General features: G+C 44.6%; 1 protein-coding gene across 8 annotated transcripts in view; it reads left to right on the top strand.

Moving 5' to 3' along the window:
• Positions 1-22,998, top strand: part of PRDM15 (PR/SET domain 15) — an 86,707-nt gene that overhangs the window by 41,136 nt on the left and 22,573 nt on the right. For all 8 annotated transcript variants that reach the window (XM_077479853.1, XM_077479854.1, XM_077479852.1 and 5 more), the window contains 10 exons: positions 2,292-2,390; positions 4,228-4,458; positions 7,445-7,613; positions 12,296-12,477; positions 13,694-13,788; positions 15,972-16,059; positions 16,870-17,037; positions 19,602-19,696; positions 21,395-21,526; positions 21,610-21,744. In XM_077479853.1, coding sequence (XP_077335979.1) covers positions 2,292-2,390; positions 4,228-4,458; positions 7,445-7,613; positions 12,296-12,477; positions 13,694-13,788; positions 15,972-16,059; positions 16,870-17,037; positions 19,602-19,696; positions 21,395-21,526; positions 21,610-21,744 — 1,394 coding nt within the window. The remainder of the gene's footprint in view (positions 1-2,291; positions 2,391-4,227; positions 4,459-7,444; positions 7,614-12,295; positions 12,478-13,693; positions 13,789-15,971; positions 16,060-16,869; positions 17,038-19,601; positions 19,697-21,394; positions 21,527-21,609; positions 21,745-22,998) is intronic.

The raw sequence follows: 22,998 nt of genomic DNA, 5'->3' as shown, positions 1-22,998 counted from the left end.
AGGGATGGCTGCTTCCATCTGACCTCTCCCCTCCACTGCACAGATCAGTACAGAGAGGGGAGAGAGAAACCGGCGCCATGTCATGACGCCGGTTTGTTTACAAGTGATCGCTCCGTCAGAGCGATCACATTGTAAACGCCTGGGTGTAGAAAGATGGCCGCCGCTTCGGAGCTAGGCCGAAGCCGCGGCCTCTCCTAAGGCCGAGACCGCGTAGCGCGGCATGTGCGCTCGGATCACGGATCGGTGAAGATCCGTTGCACCCCTAGGGACGGCGGCACGGAGGGGGAGAAGAGAGGGGGACGGCGGGGGAGAAGAGAGGGGGACGGCAGCACGGAGGGCAGCACTAGATACTAAGCACTGCCACCACTGTGACGCATCAACGCCCAGAACGCACGTTGACGTATTTTCTTAGTCGATTACGTGTCGTAGCAGTTCTACCCTACAGCATTTGGGAATAGACAGCTACCAGAGAGGTAATGCGCTCCAGCAGCTGTCCATTATGTGAATCTATAAATTCCTATGAGCCTGAATGTTTCCCCTGGCAACCAAGTGGCAGCCACCTACATAAACACTTACCTTCAGCATTGCCACTGGGTTCTTCACTATGCAGCTCTGCCCAGAGCCGCACCACGTTTGTAGAAACCAGTCCTGGCTGGGTCCAGCTCCGATTGTGCATGTGCAGTTCATTCTTGTAGTTTAAGGACTAGACCTCCCTAGATGGCTGAAGGCCGCCATGAGTACGGATCATCCATAAGATTAAGATTTTGCAAATTTGTTACTTTGGGCAGGACCACATAGCAAAGAGCTCAGGGATAGGGCTGATGGTAAGCCTATAGATGGCTTACCATCAGCCCTATCCCTGAGTAGTATGGGTAGATATTCATGGATAGAGGTGTGTGTGTGTGTGTGTGTGTGTGTGTGTGTGTGTGTGTTTTTATATACAGTATCTCACAAAAGTGAGTACACCCCTCACGTTTTTGTAAATATTTTATTCTCATTTCATGTGACAACACTGAAGAAATGACACTTTTCTACAATGTAAAGTAGTGAGTGTACAGCTTGTATAACAGTGTACATTTGCTGTCCCCTCAAAATAACTCAACACACAGCCATTAATGTCTAAACTGCTGGCAACAAAAGTGAGTACACCCCTAAGTGAAAATGTCCAAATTGGGCCCAATTAGCCATTTTCTCTCTCCAATGTCATGTGACTCGTTAGTGTTACAAGGTCTCAGGTGTGTTAAATTTGGTGTTATCGCTCTTACTCTCTCACACTGGTCATTGGAAGTTCAGCATGGCACCTCACGGCAAAGAACTCACTGGGGATCTGAAAAAAGAAATTGTTGCTCTACATAAAGATGGTCTAGGCTATAAGAAGATTGCCACGACCTTGAAACTGAGCTGAACCATACAGAGTATTCCACTCAGAACAGGCCTCGCCAATGTCGACCAAACAAGTTCGGTGCACGACTGCACGTGCTTAGCCTCATATCCAGAGGTTTTCTTTGGTAAATAGATGTATGAGTGCTGCCAGCATTGCTGCAGAGGTTGAAGGGGTGGGGGGGTCAGCATGTCAGTGTTAAGACCATACGCCGCACACTGCATCAAATTGGTCTGCATGGGTGTCGTCCCAGAAGGAAGCCTCTTATAAAGATGCACAAGAAAAGCCCACAAACAGTTTGCTGAAGACAAGCAGACTAAGGACATGGATTACTGGAACCATGTCCTGTGGTCTGATGAGACCAAGATAAACTTATTTGGTTCAGATGGTGTCAAGCGTGTGGTGACAACCAGGTGTGGAGTACAAAGACTATTGTGTCTTCCCTTCAGTCAAGCATGGTGGTGGGAGTGTCATGGTCTGGAGCTACATGAGTGCTGCCGGCACTGGGGAGCTACAGATCACTGAGGGAACCATGAATGCCAACATGTACTGTGATATACTGAAGCAGAGCATGATCACCTCCCTTCAGAGACTGGGCCGCAGGGCAGTATTCTAACATGATACCCACCCCAAACACACATCCAAGACGACCACTGCCTTGCTAAAGAAGCTGAGGGTAAAGGTGATGGACTGGCCGAGAGATGCAGGATCCTTTGGTCGTCAGGAGCAAAGCAGGGTCCATAGCCCTGCACTGAACATGTGGACATTGAGGGACCATCCTATGCCAGAGGGGGAATGTCCAACACAGACAGCAGTAAAAACGTGGCAGATTCTAACCCTCTCATGCTATATATTTAAACTTTGGGAATATTTTGTGTTTATTCTAAAGTAATATTGTTTTCTCTTTCAGTTCCCTGTCAGGAGAACAGCGATATCATCCATGTGGAAACGTGCGAGTGGGTGTGTAAAGTGTGCAATACCACCTTCCTCGAACCCAACCTGCTAACCGGTATTACTTGTCAAATACTCTTCTGATCTTTGATGCTATGACTGGTTAAAGGATACTTCTAATGGTTTGGGGGTCAGTTTTTTATTTATTTATTTTTAAGCCCTGGTTGACACTGATGAGATGCTGGAAATGCAGTGACTCCTGTGCATTTCATGCACCGCATTGCAATCACACGGCGTCCATGCGATCTGCTGCGGGTGTCATTGTTAAATTGACACCCTGAAACGGATCGCAAAACAGTGTGATTGCCAGAATCTCATCATGTGGGTGTGAACACTCACGTGATGCGATTCAGGTGCAGAGAGAGAAAAATGGGTCCTGCACCATTATGGTGCAGATGCGGTTTGAGCCATTCAGAATGTGTGGCTCAAATCGCACTGCACAGACATCGCATGTGATGTGCACAGAAATGCGATTCCTGTGCAAATCAGTGTTTTTTGCACACACCAGTGTCAACCTCGGCTGAAGGGAACGTCTCCCTGTTTCGGTAAAGCCGCACAACTCTCCACCTTGCCACCAACAACTTCAGGACATTTTTTGCTATTCGACACTGCGATACTTTAACTGGCAATTGTGCGGTCATACTAACACCATAGGCAAATTCAATTAAATGTATTTTTTTTTTTTTGGTGGTACCACTGGATTTTTTATTTTTTTATATATAAACAAAAAAAGACACAAAATGTTGGTTAAAAAAAAATTTTTTCAACATTTTCTGTTCTAAAACAAAACATATCTAATAATCAAATTTCTTCATACATTATAGGTCAATATTTCTTCTGCTATGTCTTTGGTAAAAATAAAAAATGGTTTGTGTGAAAGTTTTTTGGCATATACAAACTATAGAGTATAATATTACGTTTATGCAGCTATGAATCTATACTGGTAATGGGCAGTGATCAGCGACTTATAGTGGGACTGTGATAGTGTGGTGGGCAGTCTGGTATCAACAGACCCTCGCTGAGAGGTACACTGACTGACACTAATATACAGTGATAATACTGTACTAATGACACTGGCTTGGAAGGCGTAACATCTGGAGGCAATCAAGGGGTTAACGGTGTTCCTAACTCGTATAATGTGTGCTGCTTACTAAATTATCTGGCTGTTTTTTTTTTATTTTTTTTATTTATTTATTTTTCTCCCTGCTTTACTGATCTGTTTACAGAGCCCTGTGTGTTGTGATTGGCTACAGGTGATCATCAGGTCTCAATCATTGGCCAGTACCATGTGACCAAATCCTGCTGTAGCCAGTAACAGCAGGGGGCGCACTCATGCATGCCTCTAACCCAGGACAGGCTGGATGGCGTACATGTAAGTGATCCATCCACACCCTGTGCCGCCCACCCGCGGTAAAGGTACTGTGGGTGGGCGGTTAGTGTTAACACCTTCCCGCCTGGCTGGGCGGTAGCTTTTCCATTCTGACTGGACGTCATTTGACAACTGTCAACTGCTGTCCACAGATGACTGATCAGCCAGGCTTGCTGCCAGTACCATGTGACCACTGTGAACAATCACAGCATGTCAAATGTCCTTTCCATGCCATCCATTGTGTACAATTGTGTTGCTAGCTGTGATTTGGCAATTTGATCACATGGTACACAGGGCCAATCGCAACCCATCTGTACCATGTGATTAGTTTTGCTAAATCGCAGCTAATCACAAAAAAATTATCGGTTTCATTCAGTAAAATGCTTGCTTGTAGCAATGTAATTCACTGCTATATGCAAACCCTGTGTAAAACACAAACAAATGTTTACCATCTCACTTCCAATCTTGCAGTGCTGATCGGCAATATAAAATGTCCAGCTGACATAACCCTCTTCTTCCACTTTAGAACATTTATTAAGCCACCTGGAGCAAGCAAAGGCGATCTCTCCATCCGAGTCCTGTGAGCCGCCTTTCACAGAGGGAGAAGCGGGAAGCGCGCCAACCGAGCAGCCCGTCATATGCAGCAATCCGCCCGCTAATACAGAGGTGCCTAAGAAGAAGCCGAAGAAAGGAAGGAAATCCAAAGGCACGAAGAGCAACATTCCTCTTGTGATTGTTGAAGATGACAGCCCTCCAGGTAAAGAGATTTGAACATTATTAAAGGATTAAAATATTTTATGTGGTTGGCTAAGGCAAAAAAAACAACCTTTTAGCTAAATGTGACCTCTTGGGGACTGCAGCAGATTTGGCTCGAATAAAACTAAAAACCAGGAATATTCTAAAGTTTGTTGTTCCCAGAATAGGAAGAAAGGACAAATCTTCCAATTGGGACACCTTGTTTTGTTTGATAACTGTCCAAAAACACATTTCCCTCACTTCCTGTTGTGTCTACAGACCCTAAGCCAAAAGAGATTTTAAAGGAATTATTTTTTGAATGTACAAACGTGTCATACTTGCCTGCTCTGTGTAATGGTTTTGCACAGAGCAGCCACGGCCCCCCTCTTCTCGGGTCCCCCCACTGGCATTCATGGCCCCTCCCCCTTGCTTCCACCTCACTGGCTGTGATTGACAGCAACAGGAGCCAATGTCTCCTGGTGCTGCATCTCAGCCAATCAGAAGTGAATGAGAGAATCGGGTCTTGTGCACCTTGCTGGATCGAGATCGGGCTTAGGTAAGTATTGGGGGGGGAGGGGCGCTGCACACTGAAAGTTTTTCATAGAATGCGTGAAGGTAAAAAACCTTCAACCTTTACCAACCACTTTAAGGTGAATCTGTAACATTTAATTTCTCCCACCTCCACCAATGCAACCTTTCTTCTTCTTTTTTTTTTTTCTCTTTTCCCCACCCACTGCGTACACTAATCTTGCCTTTGCCCCTCTGCAACTTGGCTCTCAAGACTTCATTGTGGTTAGGAGAGTCATTGTCAACCCCCCCCCCCCATGTCCTGAAGTACCTCAAACCAGGGAAGTGCATGCCCATGCTCTGGGATGGTAGGTCAGCAAGCCCAGATTGCGATCAATGCTTTGCTGACCCACCAACCTAGAGCATCAGAATGCATGGAGCCAGCGCTGGCAGCGGAGGAAGCAGGCTGCTACAGAGAGAGCCGGAGCCGCATAAGCTGATGCTTCCTCTGTAGTGCGACTCCTTTCCCAGGCGGAGAGATTCCATGTGCATTTCGCCTGGGACTTTTCTAGCAGCCTGGAGAGCAGAAGCTGGAAGGGGAAAAGGTCAGTGTATTAAATATTACATGAACTGCACTTTTGCAATGGGCATATTAGAACTTAAAAAAAAAAGATTATTGGTCTGTTTCACACTGATCTGCAGGTGCATCGCAGTGCATCTGTGGCTTTCATGTGTGTTAGCTGCACTGAACCATAGACTTCTGTTATATCCTGTGGGTTTAGTGTGCTTTCAGAAAGTGCAAGATGTAATTGTAGTCTATGGCTAAGCTGCAGGTGCGCTGCATCCACGTGGCAGGTAAACCGCAGCGCATCAGTCTGAAAGCAGCCTTATAGGGGTGTAAGGACTCATTTTACATTTGCCGTTTTGGGGAGTAGTAAAACCCCATAGTTCAATGTGGTCAGGATGGTTACCAAGTCACTTAAAGCGGAAGTAAACCCATTCATAAAACCGTTTCTTTACGGCACATGCCATAAATGTAACACTCCCATTTGTTGTGCTCTCAACCAAACTGTCAAACCATCCAATGGCTGGTGTAATAACTGATCACATGTGCAGCATCATGGCAGTTGTAGATTAAACAGAGGAAAGATGGCAGCTTTCTTTGGCTGAAAACGATAGGGGGGTTTACTTAAACTTTAAGTGGCCTTCGCTCTTCAAAAGGTTGAGCAGCTTTGATGTAATTCTTACCTTATTCCTCACTGGCTTCTGGCTCTTCCCTCTTTCGGACACCCAGATTTGTGGATGGGCCCTTGCCAATCTCCTCTCATTTACAATTCAGGACTACTGGCCCTGCATTGTACATGAGGACCACAGAATGGGACCGCTAGCTGAAGCACCTTAGAAAAGGTTGGAGACCATTTGCACAGTGTTGAGGAAGTCTGCCAAAGTGAGCAATGAGGTGAGCATTACATCTTATTCCTCTAGCTCCTGAGACTTAACAAGCTCTTAATCCTTGCTGTTCAAGGAGGCCCCACTGCAAGGGGAATTTTTTGATGCCCAGAGTGGTGCTTTAAATTGGCTCTTTAGTGGTGCTTTAAGTTGAGCAAAGGAAAGGGGAGTTTAAGCAAGGGGTAGACGACGAAGTTGCTTTGCCGATTATCACCACCTGGAAGATCAGAAACCACCTTCAATCCGAAGCAGCACTTGCCATCATTAATGGCCACCCTCATTCAGAAGGGTATTTGGCTGTCTAGTCAATGACTCATCTTTTCAAATAAAGCAAATTACAAAAAAGGGCATTTGTGTATTAGAGTAACAATGTGAAGAGTACCTTTAGTTATAAATCCCCCAAAAACGTAGCCGTGCTTTTTGGCCGCTAGCGGGGTGCTTTTAACCCCCATTAGCAGCCGAAGAAAGAGTTAAAAGCGCCAGTTTTGTGGCGCTGCTGAAGTACTTTGCAGGTGCTTTGGCAGCGCCACCCATTCAGTGGGCAGGGCGTTTTGGGAGCTGTGTGTACAAACTGCCCCAAAGATGCTGCTTGCAGGACTTTTTTTGTTTTTTTTTTCCGTCCCGCAAGCGCACTGCCCCAGTGTGAAAGCACTCAAGGCTTTCACACTGGAGAGGTATGAGAGGTGCTTTTCAGGTGCTTTACATGCACTTTTTAGCGCTAAAATGCATAAAAAGCACCTCAGTGTGAAAAGGGGTCTAAGTGTTATTTGAAGGCTCACCAGGTAAAATTTAAAAGAAAAGAAAATTTGAAAAAAGAGAAAACAAATGCAGCCACCACATCCAAGGACTAGTAAGCTACAATATGTTCAACTTTTTGTTTCTTGGTTTAAATGCACTTTAAGAAAGGTGCATTTTTTAATTTTTTTTTTGTAAAATCTTTTGTGCTGCTATGGTCACTCTGTTCTGTCTACTGGTGCCTACATGTGTTTGTTCATGTGACTAATGTTCCTGTGTCTTATCTATGCTTCTCCCCCTCCGCTGCTCCCACCCAGCACATCATCCTATTCTTTACAGTCCAGTTTTTCCATCTGACCGGGTGGCCGAAATCATCACCGAAATCCCTCCTGACGAGGTACCGCTGCCACACGACTCCGACGATAAGTTCATGGAGCTGATGCTGGGAAAACTGCCCGCTGCCAACAGCTTGACGCCTGTCTCCAAGTATGTAGTTCCCTTATTTGGGCCAATTGGACCTGCAATTTAGTTTCTACACTTGTTGTTTATATCATCCATTTTATTTTATATAAACAACATCTTTTACAAACATTTATTATGGGGTGCACCCACCACAGTGGTTTTGCAGGTTATACTGTTGCATCAGAAATTAAACTAAAGCCTGTGGGCCAGAGTCTCTCTGCCCCTGCTTGCTCCCCACCCACCTTCGAGCAAGGCCTGCTCTGCAAAAATTCATACTTGCCTTTTGTCCAGCGATCTTGTGTCAAGGGCAGTGATGTCACTGGTCGTCTTTTTTTCTTCCTTTTGGGGGGGGGGGGGGGGGGAGATCCTAAATACTGGGGCAATTATATAGGGTTTATTGGTAATGATATGGTACTACTCTCTCTGCAGCATTCTCAGGTAAGTTCAAGGTTGGGGGGGGGGGGGGGGGTGGTGTGGGTGTTGCTGCCCTGGGCTCACAGGAATGTGTGTTACAATTGCGCATATATATATATATATATATATATATATATATATGCACGCGCGCGCAGATGTGCTCATAAGTGTACATACCCTGGCTGAATTTATGATTTCTTGGTCATTTTTCAGAGAATATGAATAACGCAAAAACTTTTCTTTCACTCATGGTTAGTGTTTGGCTAGTGGAAGCCATTTTATTATCAATCAACTGTGTTTACTCTTTTTAAATCGCAACAGAAACTAGCCAAATGACCCTGATCAAAAGTTTACATACCCTAGTTCTTAATATCGTGTATTGCCCCCTTTAACATCAATGACAGATTGAAGTCTTTTTGTGGTATTTGTGGATGAGGCTCTTTATCTTCTCAGATGGTAAAGCTGCCAATTCCTCTTGGCAAAAAGCCTCCAGTTCCTGTAAATTCTTGGGCTGTCTCGCATGAACTGCATGTTTGAGATCTCCCCAGAGTGGTCAATGATATTGATGTCAGAAGACTGAGATGGCCACTCCAGAACCTTCACCTTATTCTGCTGTAGCCAATGACAGGTCGACTTGGCCTTGTGTTTTGGATCATTGTCATGTTGGACTGTCCAAGTACGTCCCATGTCAAGCTTCCTGGCTGATGAATGCAAATGTTCCTCCAGTGTTTTTTGATAACATACTACATCTTGCCATTGGACCAAATTTCATGTGCCTTTGTAGCTCACACATCCCCAAAACAGCGATCCACCTCCATGTTTCACAGTAGAAACGGTGTACCTTTCATCATAGGCCTTGTTGACTCCTCTCCAAATGTAGTGTTTATGGTTGTGGCCAAAAAGCTCAATTTTGGTCTCATCACTCCAAATGACTTCATGCCGGAAGGTTTGAGTCTTGTCTCTGTGCTGTTTGGCATATTGTAAGGAGAATACTTTGTGGCATTTGCGTAGTAATGGCTTTCTTCTGGCAACTCGACCATGCAGCCCATCTTTCTTCAAGTGCCTCCTTATTGTGCATCTTGAAACAGCCACACGCCATGTTTCCAGAGAGTCCTGTATTTCACCTGAAGATATTTGTGGGTTTTTCTTTGCATCCCGAAGGATTTTCCAGGCAGTTGTGGCTGAAAATTTAGTTGGTCTACCTGACCGTGGTTTGGTTTCAACAGAACCCCTCATTTTCCACTTCTTGATTAGAGTTTGAACACTGCTGATTCTCAATTCCTTGGATATCCTTTTTAATATCACTTTCCTGTTTTATACAGTTCAACTACCTTTTTCCTGCAGATCATTTGACAATTCTTTTCCTTTCCCCATGATTCAGAATCCAGAAACGTTAGTACAGCACTGGATGAAAGATACAAGGGGTCTATCAGGAGTCCAGAAACTCACTGACCTTTTACACATACACACATATACACACATATACACACATATACACACATATACACATATATACACATACACACACACACACTCAAACCCCTTTGTGTCAACTTGTGTGCATGTTATCTGGCCAAAATCACCAGGGTATGTAAACTTTTTGATCAGGGTCATTTGGGTAGTTGCTGTTGTCATTATGATTTAAAAAGAGTAAACACAGTTGATGGTTAGAGTTTGGCTGAAGCCATTTATTATCAATCAGTGAAAGAGAAATATTTTTGTGTTGTCATTCATATTCTTTGAAAAATGGCCAAGAAATCATAAATTCTGTGAGGGTATGTAAACGTATAAACACAGGTGTGTGTATGTGTTATATAATATAAATAAATTTATTAGGGGTACACCGAATGGGTTTTTTGGTGCCGATACCGAAAATGAAAAATACGTTACGATACAAATACGATGCCGAAAATGAATTTAAAAAAACAAACATTTAAATTAATATGAATTTATTGTTGACCGTTATTGCCACCTTTTAAGAAAGTTCAAGAAAAATGCAGTCTGCAGTCTCTGACCATCTCTTGTATCATGTCTGCAATCTCTTACTTAAACTCAAACACATTGCTAATACTATTAGCAAAATTTCCATTTGATGCACCTCTAGCAGATACAGAAGATGGTCAGACTGCAGACATGATACAAGAGATCAATGCAGCCTCACCAGTGCCCATCATATGCAGCTTGCCAGTGCCCAGCAGCCCTATCAGTGTCCATGTATGCCCAGCAGCTTTACCAGTGCCCAGCATGCATGCCCAGCATTTTTACCAGTGCCCATCAAGTGCAACCTGCCTGTGCCTGCATCAGCGGTGATCGCCGTGTATCACGGGACTGGATTTGAATTGTCCAGGCCACAGTAACAATGTCCCGCCTCCTGTAATCGCATCACGCTGATTCAGTGTCCCACCATTGGATCAGTGTGCCATCTATCAAGGAGTTGGGACATTGTTACTGCAGCCGGGCAATTCAGCTCAGTGAAACACGGAGATCGTGGGGAGTCTGTCGGCCGAATGAAAAAACACTGTTTTCAGCTGATTAATTTTCGGTGCACCACTAATCACTATCACAGTCCTACTATAAGTCACTGATCGCTGCCATTACTACAAAAAAAATGAATAAATGAAGATTACAATATACGTGGATTCTTCAAAAAGTTTCCGCACTTTTTTTTTTTTTTTAACTCTATTAACCGTTTAAGGACTGCCTCCTGCACATTTACGTCGGGAAGAATGGCACGGCTGTGCACAAGCAGGTACGTTGCTCTTTAAGTGCCCAGTTGTGGGTCGCGCACGCTCGCGACTCGGTCCAGAGCTCCGTGGCCACAGGACCCGCGGGCCTGATCGCCGCTGGTGTCCCGTGATCGGGTCACAGAGCTGAAGAACGAGGAGAGGTCTGTGTAAACAAACCTCTCCCTGTGCTACCTAGTGTGGCTGTCGCCGATCGTCTGTTTCCTGTTATAGGGAAAGACAATCAGTGATGTCACATGCCAAGCCATGCCCCCCTACAGTAAAAAAAAAAAAAACATAACGTCACACATAACCCCTCCTCGCCCCCTAGTGGTTAACGCCTTCACTGCCAGTGTCATTTTCACAGGAATCGGTGCATTTAAATAGCACTGATTGCTGTATAAATGACAGTGGTCCCAAAAATGTCCGATGTGTCCGCCATAATGTTGCAGTCACAATAAAAATCGCCGGTCGCGGCCATTACTAGTAAAAAAAAAAATGTATAAAAATGCTATTAAACTACCCTATTTTGTAAACTCTATAATGTTTGCGCAAACCAAGCAATAGCCAATTCATTTTATTTTTTTTTATTTTTTTTCCAAAAGTATGTAGAAGAATATGTATCGGCCTAAACTGAGGGAAATTTTTTATATATATATATATATATATATATATATATATATATATATATATATATATATATATATATATATATATATATATATAATATATATATATATATTTGGGGATATTTATAGCAAAAAGTAAAAAATATTGCATTTTTTCAAAATTGTCGCTCTTTTTTTGTTTTTGTTTATAGCACTAAAAATAAAAACCGCAGAGGTGATCAAATACCACCAAAAGAAAGCTCTATGGGGAAAAAGAACGCTTATTTTGTTTGTGAGCCACGTCGCATGACCACGCAATTGTCAGTCAAAGCGACGCAGTGCCGAATCGCAAAAAGGTGCCTGGTCCTTTCGCTGCAAATTGGTCTGGGGCTTAAGTGGTTAAATATAAAAAAAGTGTGGAAAATTTTGAAGACCCCCCCCTCCTATATAAATGCCATAGTTTTGTAGATGGTAGAACTTTCATGCAAACCGATCACTATACACTTATTAGGATTATTTCGTTCTTCTTCTTTTTTTTTTTTTTTTTTTTTTTTTTACCAAAGACATGAATACATTTTGGCAAACATTTATAAAGAAATTTGGTGTGTGTGTGTGTTTGTTTTTTTTTGTTTTTTTGCAGGAAGTGTGTGTGATTGAGAGATATCTATATATCTATCTATCTCTCTAAATTTTTTATTTATTTTTTTTCATTTCTCGCAAAAAATAAAATCCAGTGGTGATCAAATTCCACCAAAAGAAAAGCTGTATCTGTGTGAAAAAATTATTAAAAATCCTTTTTTTATGAGGATTAGTGTTTTCAAAATAAAAAATGAACCCTCATGCCATTCTTTTCAACAGCTTCAAATCATGGTTTCTATATAGCAGCTTCAGGCCAGGAGGCTGGTACAAAGCGTCATCCTAGATATGGGCCTATTTGACAGTTAAGTCTCATTTCTTGCAGGTTTGCCTTCCACCAGGGGAATAATTCCCTGAAGAGGGGGATGCTGCTATCTAGCACAAGGCACAGCATGAGAAGAAAATTTGTGCGTCAGCTCGGCGATCACAAACGTGTCTTCCAGTGCAACGTTTGCTCAAAGGTTTTCCGAAATAGCAGCAACCTGAGCCGTCACATCCGATCCCACGGTAAGTAAAAAGATTGGTGTCTATGTACTCCACGTTGCTCTCCAAGTGTTTGTGTGGCCAACATACATCCAGGTTGCTAAATGTTAGCTCCCTGTTTACTTGCATATTAATTATGCTTCACTTGTCTACAAGGCTAGTGGAAATATTCCCATCATATGAAAATAGAAAAACCAGCGACTTCACAATCTTCACCTCATCCAACCAGAGAATGGTTATTTGAAAACATACAAGGCTTTTTCTGAATGGTAGCAGTGTCGAGAGTGAACCCCCACCCAGGGGTTTCTATGCACACCCTAATCACCCTGTGTGCGTCCGTTTTCCCCTGCTTCCTGGGCCCTCACCCTGCAGCGGCCCCAGAAGAAAGAGGGGTGAAGATGGACACTCGCTGTTAGTGGGGACAGCAGTAAGATCGCAGGCTTTGGTTTCAGGTAAGTGACACATAATGGACTACTGTGCTATGCATAGTAGCCCATTATGCTTTACCTTTGCAGGGAAATAAAGAGGAAGTAAAACCCATCAGGATTTACTTCCTCTTTAAAAAAATGTGTTAGCTGTGATGGCAATTGTAAACCATTCAATACTGGTAACTGGTATTCATTCACAAAGAAGGAGGCGGCCTTTCTCAGAGGGTGTCCTTGGCCTCTGTAGACAAGTCAATAGCAGAGAGGGGTGGCGCCAACTGGCTGTATGCCAAATTCCCCACCGGCTGCTGGGAATGATGATCTTGTTACTGGCCGTATTGTGTGTCCCAGGAAGCACCAGGCTCCATGCTGACCAGCCTGGAACGCAGAAGTGATGTCACCGGAACTGGGTGGGCATCAGAGCTGAGGGCTGTCAATCTGGAGATAACATGGGCTACGCACTTGGCGCTGGTGGCTTCTTATACTGGCCCGTGCAGCTGCATTGGACTACCCCAGGATTGATCATCCTTATGGGCCCCCCGCCCCCCTTCTCTGCTATTGATTCACTATCCAGTGCAGCTGAGGCTGCAGAGCAAGGGACTGGGGGATCTGTGTCCTCAGTCCCTTTCACTGTCTCAAAAGTGAGACATCAGGGGCCTGTTTAAACCCCTGATGTTTCACTGAAGCCCCCATTGGGGCCCCTAAAAGATTGTAAAATAAAAGGTAATTAAAGATATTGTAAAAGATTTAAAGTGAGTGTTTGTTTGTGTAAACAAACCTTTTAAAATTTAGGGGGCGCGGTTGTCTTCTTCCAGGTGACAAGCTGTTCAAATGTGAAGAATGTTCTAAACTGTTCAGCCGTAAAGAGAGTCTGAAACAGCACGTATCCTACAAGCACAGCAAGAATGAGGTGAGTGGCTGTCCTTATGGAGGAATTGGCGGAAAATTTGATTTTATAAACCCCTTGTGGCAGGGGGACCTGTGTTTTATAGATTTAAGGTTGGTGGTGCTGCCCCGTCACCTGACGAGTGATCCTCCAGTGAACCATTTTTTTCGGGTGAGTGTGTAAGCAAGGAGGGTGGTTTTTCACTGCCGTCACCTGAAAAGTGAACTATTTCGGTCGCTTATCCCAGGTAGAACGTGGGGGTAAGAAGTGTTTTCCGTGATCTCTTTACCAAAGAATTTTTATATATTGGTTTGTGTGCCTTTAATTTAGTGATATTTTATCCCTGTGATTACTTTGCGCTTTGAAAAGAAATGTGCAAGTACAAATACAAGATTGTTATATTTTCTTATCTGGTCTACATCGCCGGGTTCACTTTTCAGGCGATGGAAGTGAAAAACACCCTTCCTGCTTGCACACTCACCCGGAAAGAATGGTTCACTGTGGAGAATCATTCTTCAGGAAATGGGCAACGCCACCAACCCTTTACCTATAAAAAAAATTTTTTCAAGGGAGGCAGCATCCCAGCCTACACCTAAGCGCGGAATATAACCAAATATACTGTGTTCTATAGATGTCTGTATATAGCAGATTGTAGAAACATTGTCTTTTTTTAGGTTGAGTTCACACTAGTGTGATGTTAAGACACTGCATGTGATTCGCACCACACTGCTGTGCAGCTCACATGCGATGTCTGTGCGACATGAAATGGGGAGTACTCGGAATGGTCAGGGATGGGTAGTGGGGTCCCCCAGGGTTCTGTGCTGGGACCAATCCTGTTTAATTTGTTCATAAATGACCTGGAAGCTGGGGTAAACAGTTCAATCTCTGTATTTGCGGATGATACTAATGGATGTGGAAATTGCAAAAAGATCTGAAACAAGTGAATGGGGTGGGCAACTACATGGTTCAATGTAGAAAAATGTAAAATGATGCATTTGGGTTGCAAAAAATATGAATGCAATCTACTCTCTGGGGGGAGAACCTCTGGGAGAATCAAGAATGGAAAAGGTCCTCGGGGTCCTAGTAGATGATTGCAGCAGCTTGGCATCGCATGCCATTGCTGAGCCTAACAAAGCAAACAGAATATTGGCATGCATTAAAAAGGGGACCAACTCCAGAGATAAAATGATAATTTTCCCGCTCTACAAGACTCTGGTCCGGCTTCACCTGGAGTATGCTGTCCAGTTCTGGGCACCAGTCCTCAGGAAGGATGCACTGGAAATGGAGCGAGTACAAAGAAGGGCAACAAAGCTAATTAAGGGTCTGGAGGATATTAGTTATGAGAAAAGGTTGCGAGCACTGAACTTATTCTCTCTGGAGAAGAGACACTTGAGAGGGGATATGATTTAAATTTCCAAACACCGTACTGGTGACCCCGCAATAGGAATAAAACTTTTTTGTGGAAGGGAATTTAAGAAGACACGTAGCCACTCATTAAAATTTAGAAGAAAAGGTTTAACCTTAAACTACGTAGAGGGTTCTTTACTGTAAGAGTGGCAAGGATGTGGAATTCCCTTCCACAAGCGGTGGTATCGGCGAGGAGCATCAATAGTTTAATGAAAATATTAGATAAGCACCTGAACGACCACAACATACAGGGATATAAAATATAATACTGACATATAATCACACACATAGGTTGGATTTCATGAACTTGTGTCTTGACAGTTTGCAGTGGCATGTGTCCATCCTCAGCACAGTGGTAGAGAGCAGTGCAGAGCCATCCAGCAGCTGTAAAGCATTCTGGTATGGGCTGGAGAGAGGAGGAAGCAGGGAAGTTTAAAAGTATATTAAACTATTAAGGCCCCTTTCACATTTGTCATGGGAATTGCAATCCCAAGTCTCAAGTCATACACCATGATTTCCAATGAGTACCATTCATATCTGTGTAACTTCAAGTCGCAGCAACGTCAAGGTAGTCCCTGCACTACTTTGGTCTGAATTTGATGCGACTTGAGGGCCACAGACCGCAAGACTACACAGGCTACACTTCAAGTAGCTGCAAAGTTGCGAGAATTTCAGGTTGCACAAGTGTGAAAGGGGCCTAGCCTTGTATGCAGAGGTCTTTGCATTGCATAGTATTATGGTTCTACTAGACCAAGGATATTGCATAATTGTAGTAATACAACTATTTTTCACCCCCCCAGAGCGATGCAGAATACAGGTACCGGTGCGCCATCTGTGAAAAGTCATTCAGGTTAGAGGCCTTCCTGGAATTCCACAACTGCAGGACAGGTTAGTGAGTCCTTAATTGGGATGACTTGTCATGTGACCCTTCCGATATCACAAGGCTAATGTGGGCGTCTAGAAGCTGTGGGTGTTGGACATGCTTCACCTAATCCATTTTGTTTAGTTGGAGGACAATTGGAGACTTGACAGCAAGGCAGTACTTCAGTACAGTTGTCTTTTTTAAATGTCCAACTCCTTTCCCCAACGATCTCCCCAAAAGTTTTATGCTTGCCTGTCCCTTCTCTGCAGGGCACAACTGATTCACGGAAGTCTTGGCCAGGCGCTGCTGTTTCTGAGCACACCGCACAGTCTCTATTCATTCACATGCTTTTATACCAGTGGTCTCCAAATTGCGGCCTACGGGAAAGATGCAGACCTTTGCTTGCCTTTTACCTGGCCCCTGGGGAATTATTCCGATCAATTACATTAAAAGTGAGACACTATTGCTTCCACTGACACCAACAATGTGGCATAATTCCTCCCACTGATATAAATAATGGAATACCATTTCTCCCCCTGACACCTGTTGGTGGGTCTTTAGGTTCTGCCGGGGCCACCAGGCGGCGGCTCCTTATGTAATTTTTTTGCTCCCATGGACCACCAAGCCTGAGGTATTGTTTATTCCCACCAATGATGGGACATTTTCTACTCCCATCAAAATCTGAAGAACTGTAAACTGTCCCTTTTTGTTTAGAAAGTTGGGAGACCCTTGCTTTATACCAAGGCAATGTAGGTGATGGTTGAGGTAAATGGTTAACAGGGGGCTTTGACTTTATAGAGTTTTTTTATTTGGTGGTTTCTCCTTTTTTCTTTCAGACGACAAATCCTTCCAGTGTGAAATGTGCTACAGATTCTTCTCCACCAACAGCAACCTGTCCAAGCACAAGAAGAAACATGGGGAGAAGAAGTTTGCCTGCGAGGTGTGTAATAAGCTCTTCTACAGGAGAGACGTCATGTTGGAGCATCAACGGAGGCACCTGGAAGGTACGATACTCTTCTACAAAGATGGGGAGAACAGAATCGTACACACTATTTGGTGGACACCTGACCATCACACCTACCTACTGTATGTGGGCACCCCTTCAGATTGAGTTCAGGTTAAGGGTACGGTACTGTTAATTCTAGAGCAACCAAAGGCATTTTAGATATTTGTGCTTTTTTTCCAACTTTGTATCAACAGTTTGGTGAAGGCCCTTTTCTGTACCAACATGACTGTGCTCCTGTGTACAAAGCCAACTCTATAAAGATATGGCTTGAGTTTGGGGTGAAGGGACTTGAGTGTTCCTGCACAGAGCCCTGACCTCAACCTGATGGAACACCTCTGGGATGAATTTAAAGCGGAGGTCCAGCCTGGGTGAAAATAATTAAGTCAGCAGCTACAAATACTGTAGCTGCTGACTTTTAATATCGGGGCACTTACCTGTCCAGGGAGCCCATTATGTTGGCACCCCAGCCAATCTTCAGATCGACTCCCAGGTGCTGCCACTGTCATTCCCGGTAAGGGAACCCAGTAGTGAAGCTTTAAGGTTTCACAGGGTGTACCCTACTGGGCATCCACGAAGTGCTCTGTGCTTTCTAATTGGCCCGGTGTCGGAAGAAGGAGGGGGGGGCCAAACCTCTGGGAGATCGGGCCACGGCCCGTCTCCGGAAGTGGGGTTTTGAGTCAGGTCTTCTCCCCTAACATTAGTACCAGATGTCGCAAATGCTCTTTTGGCAGAATGGGCATAACTTCCCACAGATACACTCCAAAATCTTGTGGAAAGTCTCCACAGAAGATTGGAGGCTGTTAAAATTGTAAATTAAGGCTAACTCCATAATGCTCATTGTTTATTCCTGTCCATTGACATACTCTACAGCACATTCATCACCGTGAAAAAACAAACTAACAGCTGCATTGAAGTGGTTGTAAGCCTCCGACACGAATTCTGAACAAAAAAGTTCAGTTAAACCAGGGGTGTCCAACGTTTTTTCAAAGAGGGCCAGATTTGATAAAGTGAACATGCATGAGGGCCGACCATTTTACCTGACATTCTTTGAACCATTAAAATTCGGTCTATTAGTGTTCGTCCGAGCAATAATACACTGCCCAACAAGAATTATCTTGCCTTTGTGGCTGTGTGTGGTGAAGGGATGAGCTCAGGCGTGTTATTTGGATATACCGTATTTATCAGCGTATAACACACACCTTCACATTAAAGCGCGCCCGCGATGTCGGCACCCGAAGCCGATCTCTCGATCGTCTCTCGGGTGCTGCCGCCGCCATCTTGGGTATGGGAATCAGGAAGTGGAGCCTTTCAGCTTCATTTCCCGGTTCCCTACTGCGCATGTGCGAGTCGCGCTGCGCAATAAGGATGGACCCGCTGCCTCTGGGATCTGTGTGTTTCCCAGCAGGCAGCGGGGGACTTTCGGAAAGGGGCGTAATCTACGCCCCTTTCCGAAGAGAGCTATCTCGGAAGTGGGTGCAGATACCTGTACTGTACAGGTATCTGCACCCCCCTCCCCCCTGAAAGGTGCCAATTGTGGCGCCGGAGGGGGGGAGGGTTCCGATGAGCGGAAGGTCCACTTTAGGGTGGACCTCCGCTTTAAGAGGGAAAATTCAGATAAAAAGGTAAACTTTAAATAACTGAAGCAACAACAAGGGTCAGTGCCCATCAATGCAGCCCCCCCCCCCACCATTGCCATGAGTGCAGCTCCCCCCCCCACCATTGCCATGAGTGCAGTCGCAGCCCCCCCCCCCCCCCTCACCATTGCCGTGAGATGAGTGCAGTCGCAGCCCCCCCCCTCACCATTGCCATAAGATAAGTGCAGCCCCCCCCCCCCCCCTCACCATTGCCATGAGTGCAGCCGCAGCCCGCCCCCCCACCCCACCATTGCCATGAGTGCAGCCGCAGCCCCCCCCCCCACCATTGCCATGAGTGCAGCCGCAGCCCCCCCCCCCACCATTGCCATGAGTGCAGCCCCCCCCCACCATTGCCATGAGTGCAGCCACCCCCCCGCCCACCATTGCCATGAGTGCAGCCTCAGAGGGGACAGGGAGGGGGGCAGGACGAGTGCCAACAGATTACATACAGGAGAAACTCCTGTTTTCTCTGCGGGCTCTTTAATACGAAGTCCTGCCTCCTCTGATTGACAGAACAGTCGTCCAATGGCAGTGCAGGAGGCGGCAATTCCTATTACAGAGGCCGAAACATACACAGGAAATTCTTCTGTATGTACGGCACTCATCCCTGTCCCCTCCGGGGCAGCCAGAATATATATCTTTTGTGGCCCTGGCACTCAGAAATTCATTGGAGGGCCACAAAAAAAGATAGAGAGAATATATACATTTCTTTTTTTCCAAGTTACCAAGCGGCCGTTTGAAACCAGGACGTGGGCCGGACTTTGGACATGCCTGAGTTACTTTCAAACTTTGAATTCTGTATTCAGGTCCAGTTTATGAATATATTTTTTCCAGCATGTCAATAGAGATATAAAATGTTAGTGTTTTGGGGGGGGGGGGGGGGTTGTTTTGTTTTTTTTTCCCCCTGAGTGACCGATGTCTTCTGCAGGTGTGAGGCGGGTGAAGCGGGAGTCCATCCAACAGGCAACAGATAACTCCATAAAGTACAGGAAGGAACCATCTGCGTGTCCTGTGTGTGGGAAAGTGAGTCCTTGTTACCAATTTGGATTATTTTTTTTTTTTTTTATTATTATTATTATTATTATAGTATAGAAGCCTATGGAGAGGTAGGCCTGTGAGAAAGGAGTTACAATAGTCAAGGCTAGAGATCACAAAATAGGTTTTGGTTGGTTAAAAGAAAAGGGACGTGGGCCATGGAAATTTCTAAGGATACAGTGCTAAATTGACGAACGTAGTGCCTGCCCTAGTCAGTGAGATTTCTGCAGCATATTTGGCAACTACAGAATCGCAGTATATATAAAATAATATGCAACGTGGTTGGAGGGAAGCTTCAGAATGGCAAAGATGCTTTTATTACAAATTTATGTGAGCAGACTGCAGCTGGTCTTTAACTTGTGCAGGCTGGGTGTGGAGAAGACAGTGTATACCAGGGGAAGGTAACCTCAACACCTTAGATGTTGTGGAACTTCAAGTCCCATGAAGCATTGCAAGACTGACGGCCACCTGCATGACTACCTGAGGCAGAAGCATGATGGGATTTGTAGTTTCACCACAGCTGGAATGTTGCAGTTGCCTACCGGTACAGGCCAATATCCACTGTGATAGCAGTGTTGTCCCAGATGTCTCCCTCCTGTGTTGTAGCAATGTCATTGTTCTTGGTTTTCTTTTGTTCTCTTCCATTACATACCTGAGTTCCGGTTGCTCAAGTAGAAAACCTGATGATGAGCTGTAAGGTGACACTGATGCCCCATTCACACGACCGGACTTTCCGGGAGACTAGGTCCGACGGTCTTCCTGACGGTCTTCCTGACGGTCTTCCCGAGGGACTTTTCAGCGAAGTTCCGACGGATTTCCGAACAAACGGACTTTGCCACACACAAACAGACTAAGTCCGTTCAAAAGTCCTTTTTGTTTTGTGCGTGATGACGTAAGACGGGACTAAAAAAGGAAGTTCAATACCCAGTAACCAATAGCTGCCCTTGCGTCGTATTTGGTCCATCGGACCGGCCTACAGACGAATGGTTTTCCCGATAGGATTTGAGTCCGCCGGACAGATTTGAAACATGTTCTATTTCTAGGTCTGTCTGATTTTTAAAATGGAAAAACGATCGGATTGTCCAAACTGATTCCATCTGACCTAGTCTGCCAGAAAGTCCAGTTGTGTGTACGCGGCATGACCTGAACAAGGCATCGTATAACCTTCCTGTGTGTACAGATTGTCTGCAACATTGTTAGTCTAGGTCAGGGATATGCAATTAGCGGACCTCCAGCTGTTGCAGAACTACAAGTCCCATGAGCCATAGCAGGACTCGAGCATGACATCCAGAGGCAGAGCATAATGGGACTTGTAGTTTTGCAACAGCTGGAGGTCTGCTAATTGCATATCCCTGGTCTAGGTCGAGCAACTTATGCCCCATACACACTATCAGTTTTTCTGCTAAGTTTTTCCTTCACATTTACCAAAACCATGTAGTGCAAGGGCCTGTCTGATTGCACACACATACACGTCCTAAGGTTTGACCTCATATTATTTGGTTTTGGTAAATCTGAAGGAAAAACTCAGCAGAAAAACTAATAGTGTGTATGGGGCTTTAGTGCTTTTGTCTGAGGCCTCCATTCATATCAATAATGAAAACCAGGACAAGGAGCCATATTTACACCTGCATGTCATCCCAGAATTTGGAGCATGTAAGGATTGTGCTGTGTGTTCTGTCCCTGCAGATGTTCTCCTGTCGCAGTAATATGAATAAGCATCTCCTCACTCATGGAGACAAGAAATACACCTGTGAAATCTGCGGCCGCAAATTCTTTCGAGTGGACGTCCTCCGAGACCACATCCACATCCATTTCAAGGTATGCATTGTACATGAGTCGTCCGGCCATTGGGTGCCAAGGTCAGGTATGAGCAGTTCTTATACAGGTTGTGTGTATTTTAGGACATCGCCTTGATGAATGATCAGCAACGAGAAGAGTTTATCAGGAAGATTGGCATTTCCTCGGAAGACAACGATGACAACTCAGATGGCAGCGTTGATTCCGAGCCCCACAAGTATGCCTGCAAGAGGTGCCAGGTAGGGACAACTACAGAGCACCAAGTTAACTTAAATTAATTATACATAACTTAAATTAAATAGATCCTAGAGAATACATAAATATAAACAAATTAATTTAATTAAATTAATTATACATAGATCCTAGAGCAGTGATGGCGAACCTTGGCACCCCAGATGTTTTGGAACTACATTTCCCATGATGCTCAACTACACTGCAGAGTGCCAGTGCATCATGGGAAATGTAGTTCCAAAACATCTGGGGTGCCAAGGTTCGCCATCAATGGCCTAGAGAATAAAAAGGCACTTTTTTTTTTTTTTTTTTTTTTTTTAATGAATATTTATTTTTATTTTTTTCGTACCAGCTTAGCGTTAGAGAAGGTCTAGTACTAGAACTCTTGCTCTCCTCACATGTGTGGTGCAAACCTCTGTACGTATGTAGGCGAGGACAAGGGGCGTTTTTTTTTTTTTTTTTTTTTTTTTTCACTCTATTTATTAAATACTATTTTATTTTTTGTCTCCTTTTTATTAAATGTTTTATTTTATTTTTTATTCCTATTACAAGAAATGTAAACATCCCTTGTAATAGGAATAGGGCATGGCAGCTCCTCAATAAGACCCCAGACATCTCCTCTACCCAGGGGCGGACTGACAACTCATGGGGCCCCCGAGCAATAGGAGATTATGGGGCCACAAAGTATACAATCACACAGTATACACATACATGTACACACAGTATACACAGACATGTTTCTATTGGCTGAGAAGGTACTGGAGAGGTGGGGCAGCTATAAACTCAGGATTTTTAGACCAAAAGGATGTCAGTAAGGGACATTTCAGAGACGGATGTAAAAAAACACAGATTTTTACATACTGTCCCTGGTTTTACTGAGGCTGGCAACCCTGATGGGGCCCCCTAATGGACTGCCCGAGGGGCCAAATGGTCAGTCCGCCCCTGCCTCTACCCTGGAAAGCATGAGTTAAAAAAAACAAAACTAAATTATCTTTGCTTTACGGGGAAAATAAAAAGGCAGTGTTTACATCTGTTGGAAGCGATGTCATGACCTAGGATCATAGAGCTGGCTGGGGACCATGCGGTCCCCGGCCAACTCTATTGTAATCTGGTGCTGCCGGATTGGGTCTCTGGGTCCCTTATCGCATGGGAGAGCTCAAAGAGGTGCCATTGGGGGGGCGGGTGGAGAACGTCCCCTCCTGCTGCCTGTAAAAGCAGACCAGTGGCTAATTAGCTGCTAGGAAGGCTTTTTACCATAGATG

This window comes from Lithobates pipiens, unplaced genomic scaffold (assembly GCF_037356315.1).
Source record: "Lithobates pipiens isolate NorthernLeopardFrog02 unplaced genomic scaffold, aLitPip1_a1.2 Scaffold_16, whole genome shotgun sequence".
NCBI lineage: Eukaryota > Metazoa > Chordata > Amphibia > Anura > Ranidae > Lithobates > Lithobates pipiens.
Note: the sequence above shows the minus strand (reverse complement) of the source record. Positions and strands in the feature narration are given on the sequence as shown.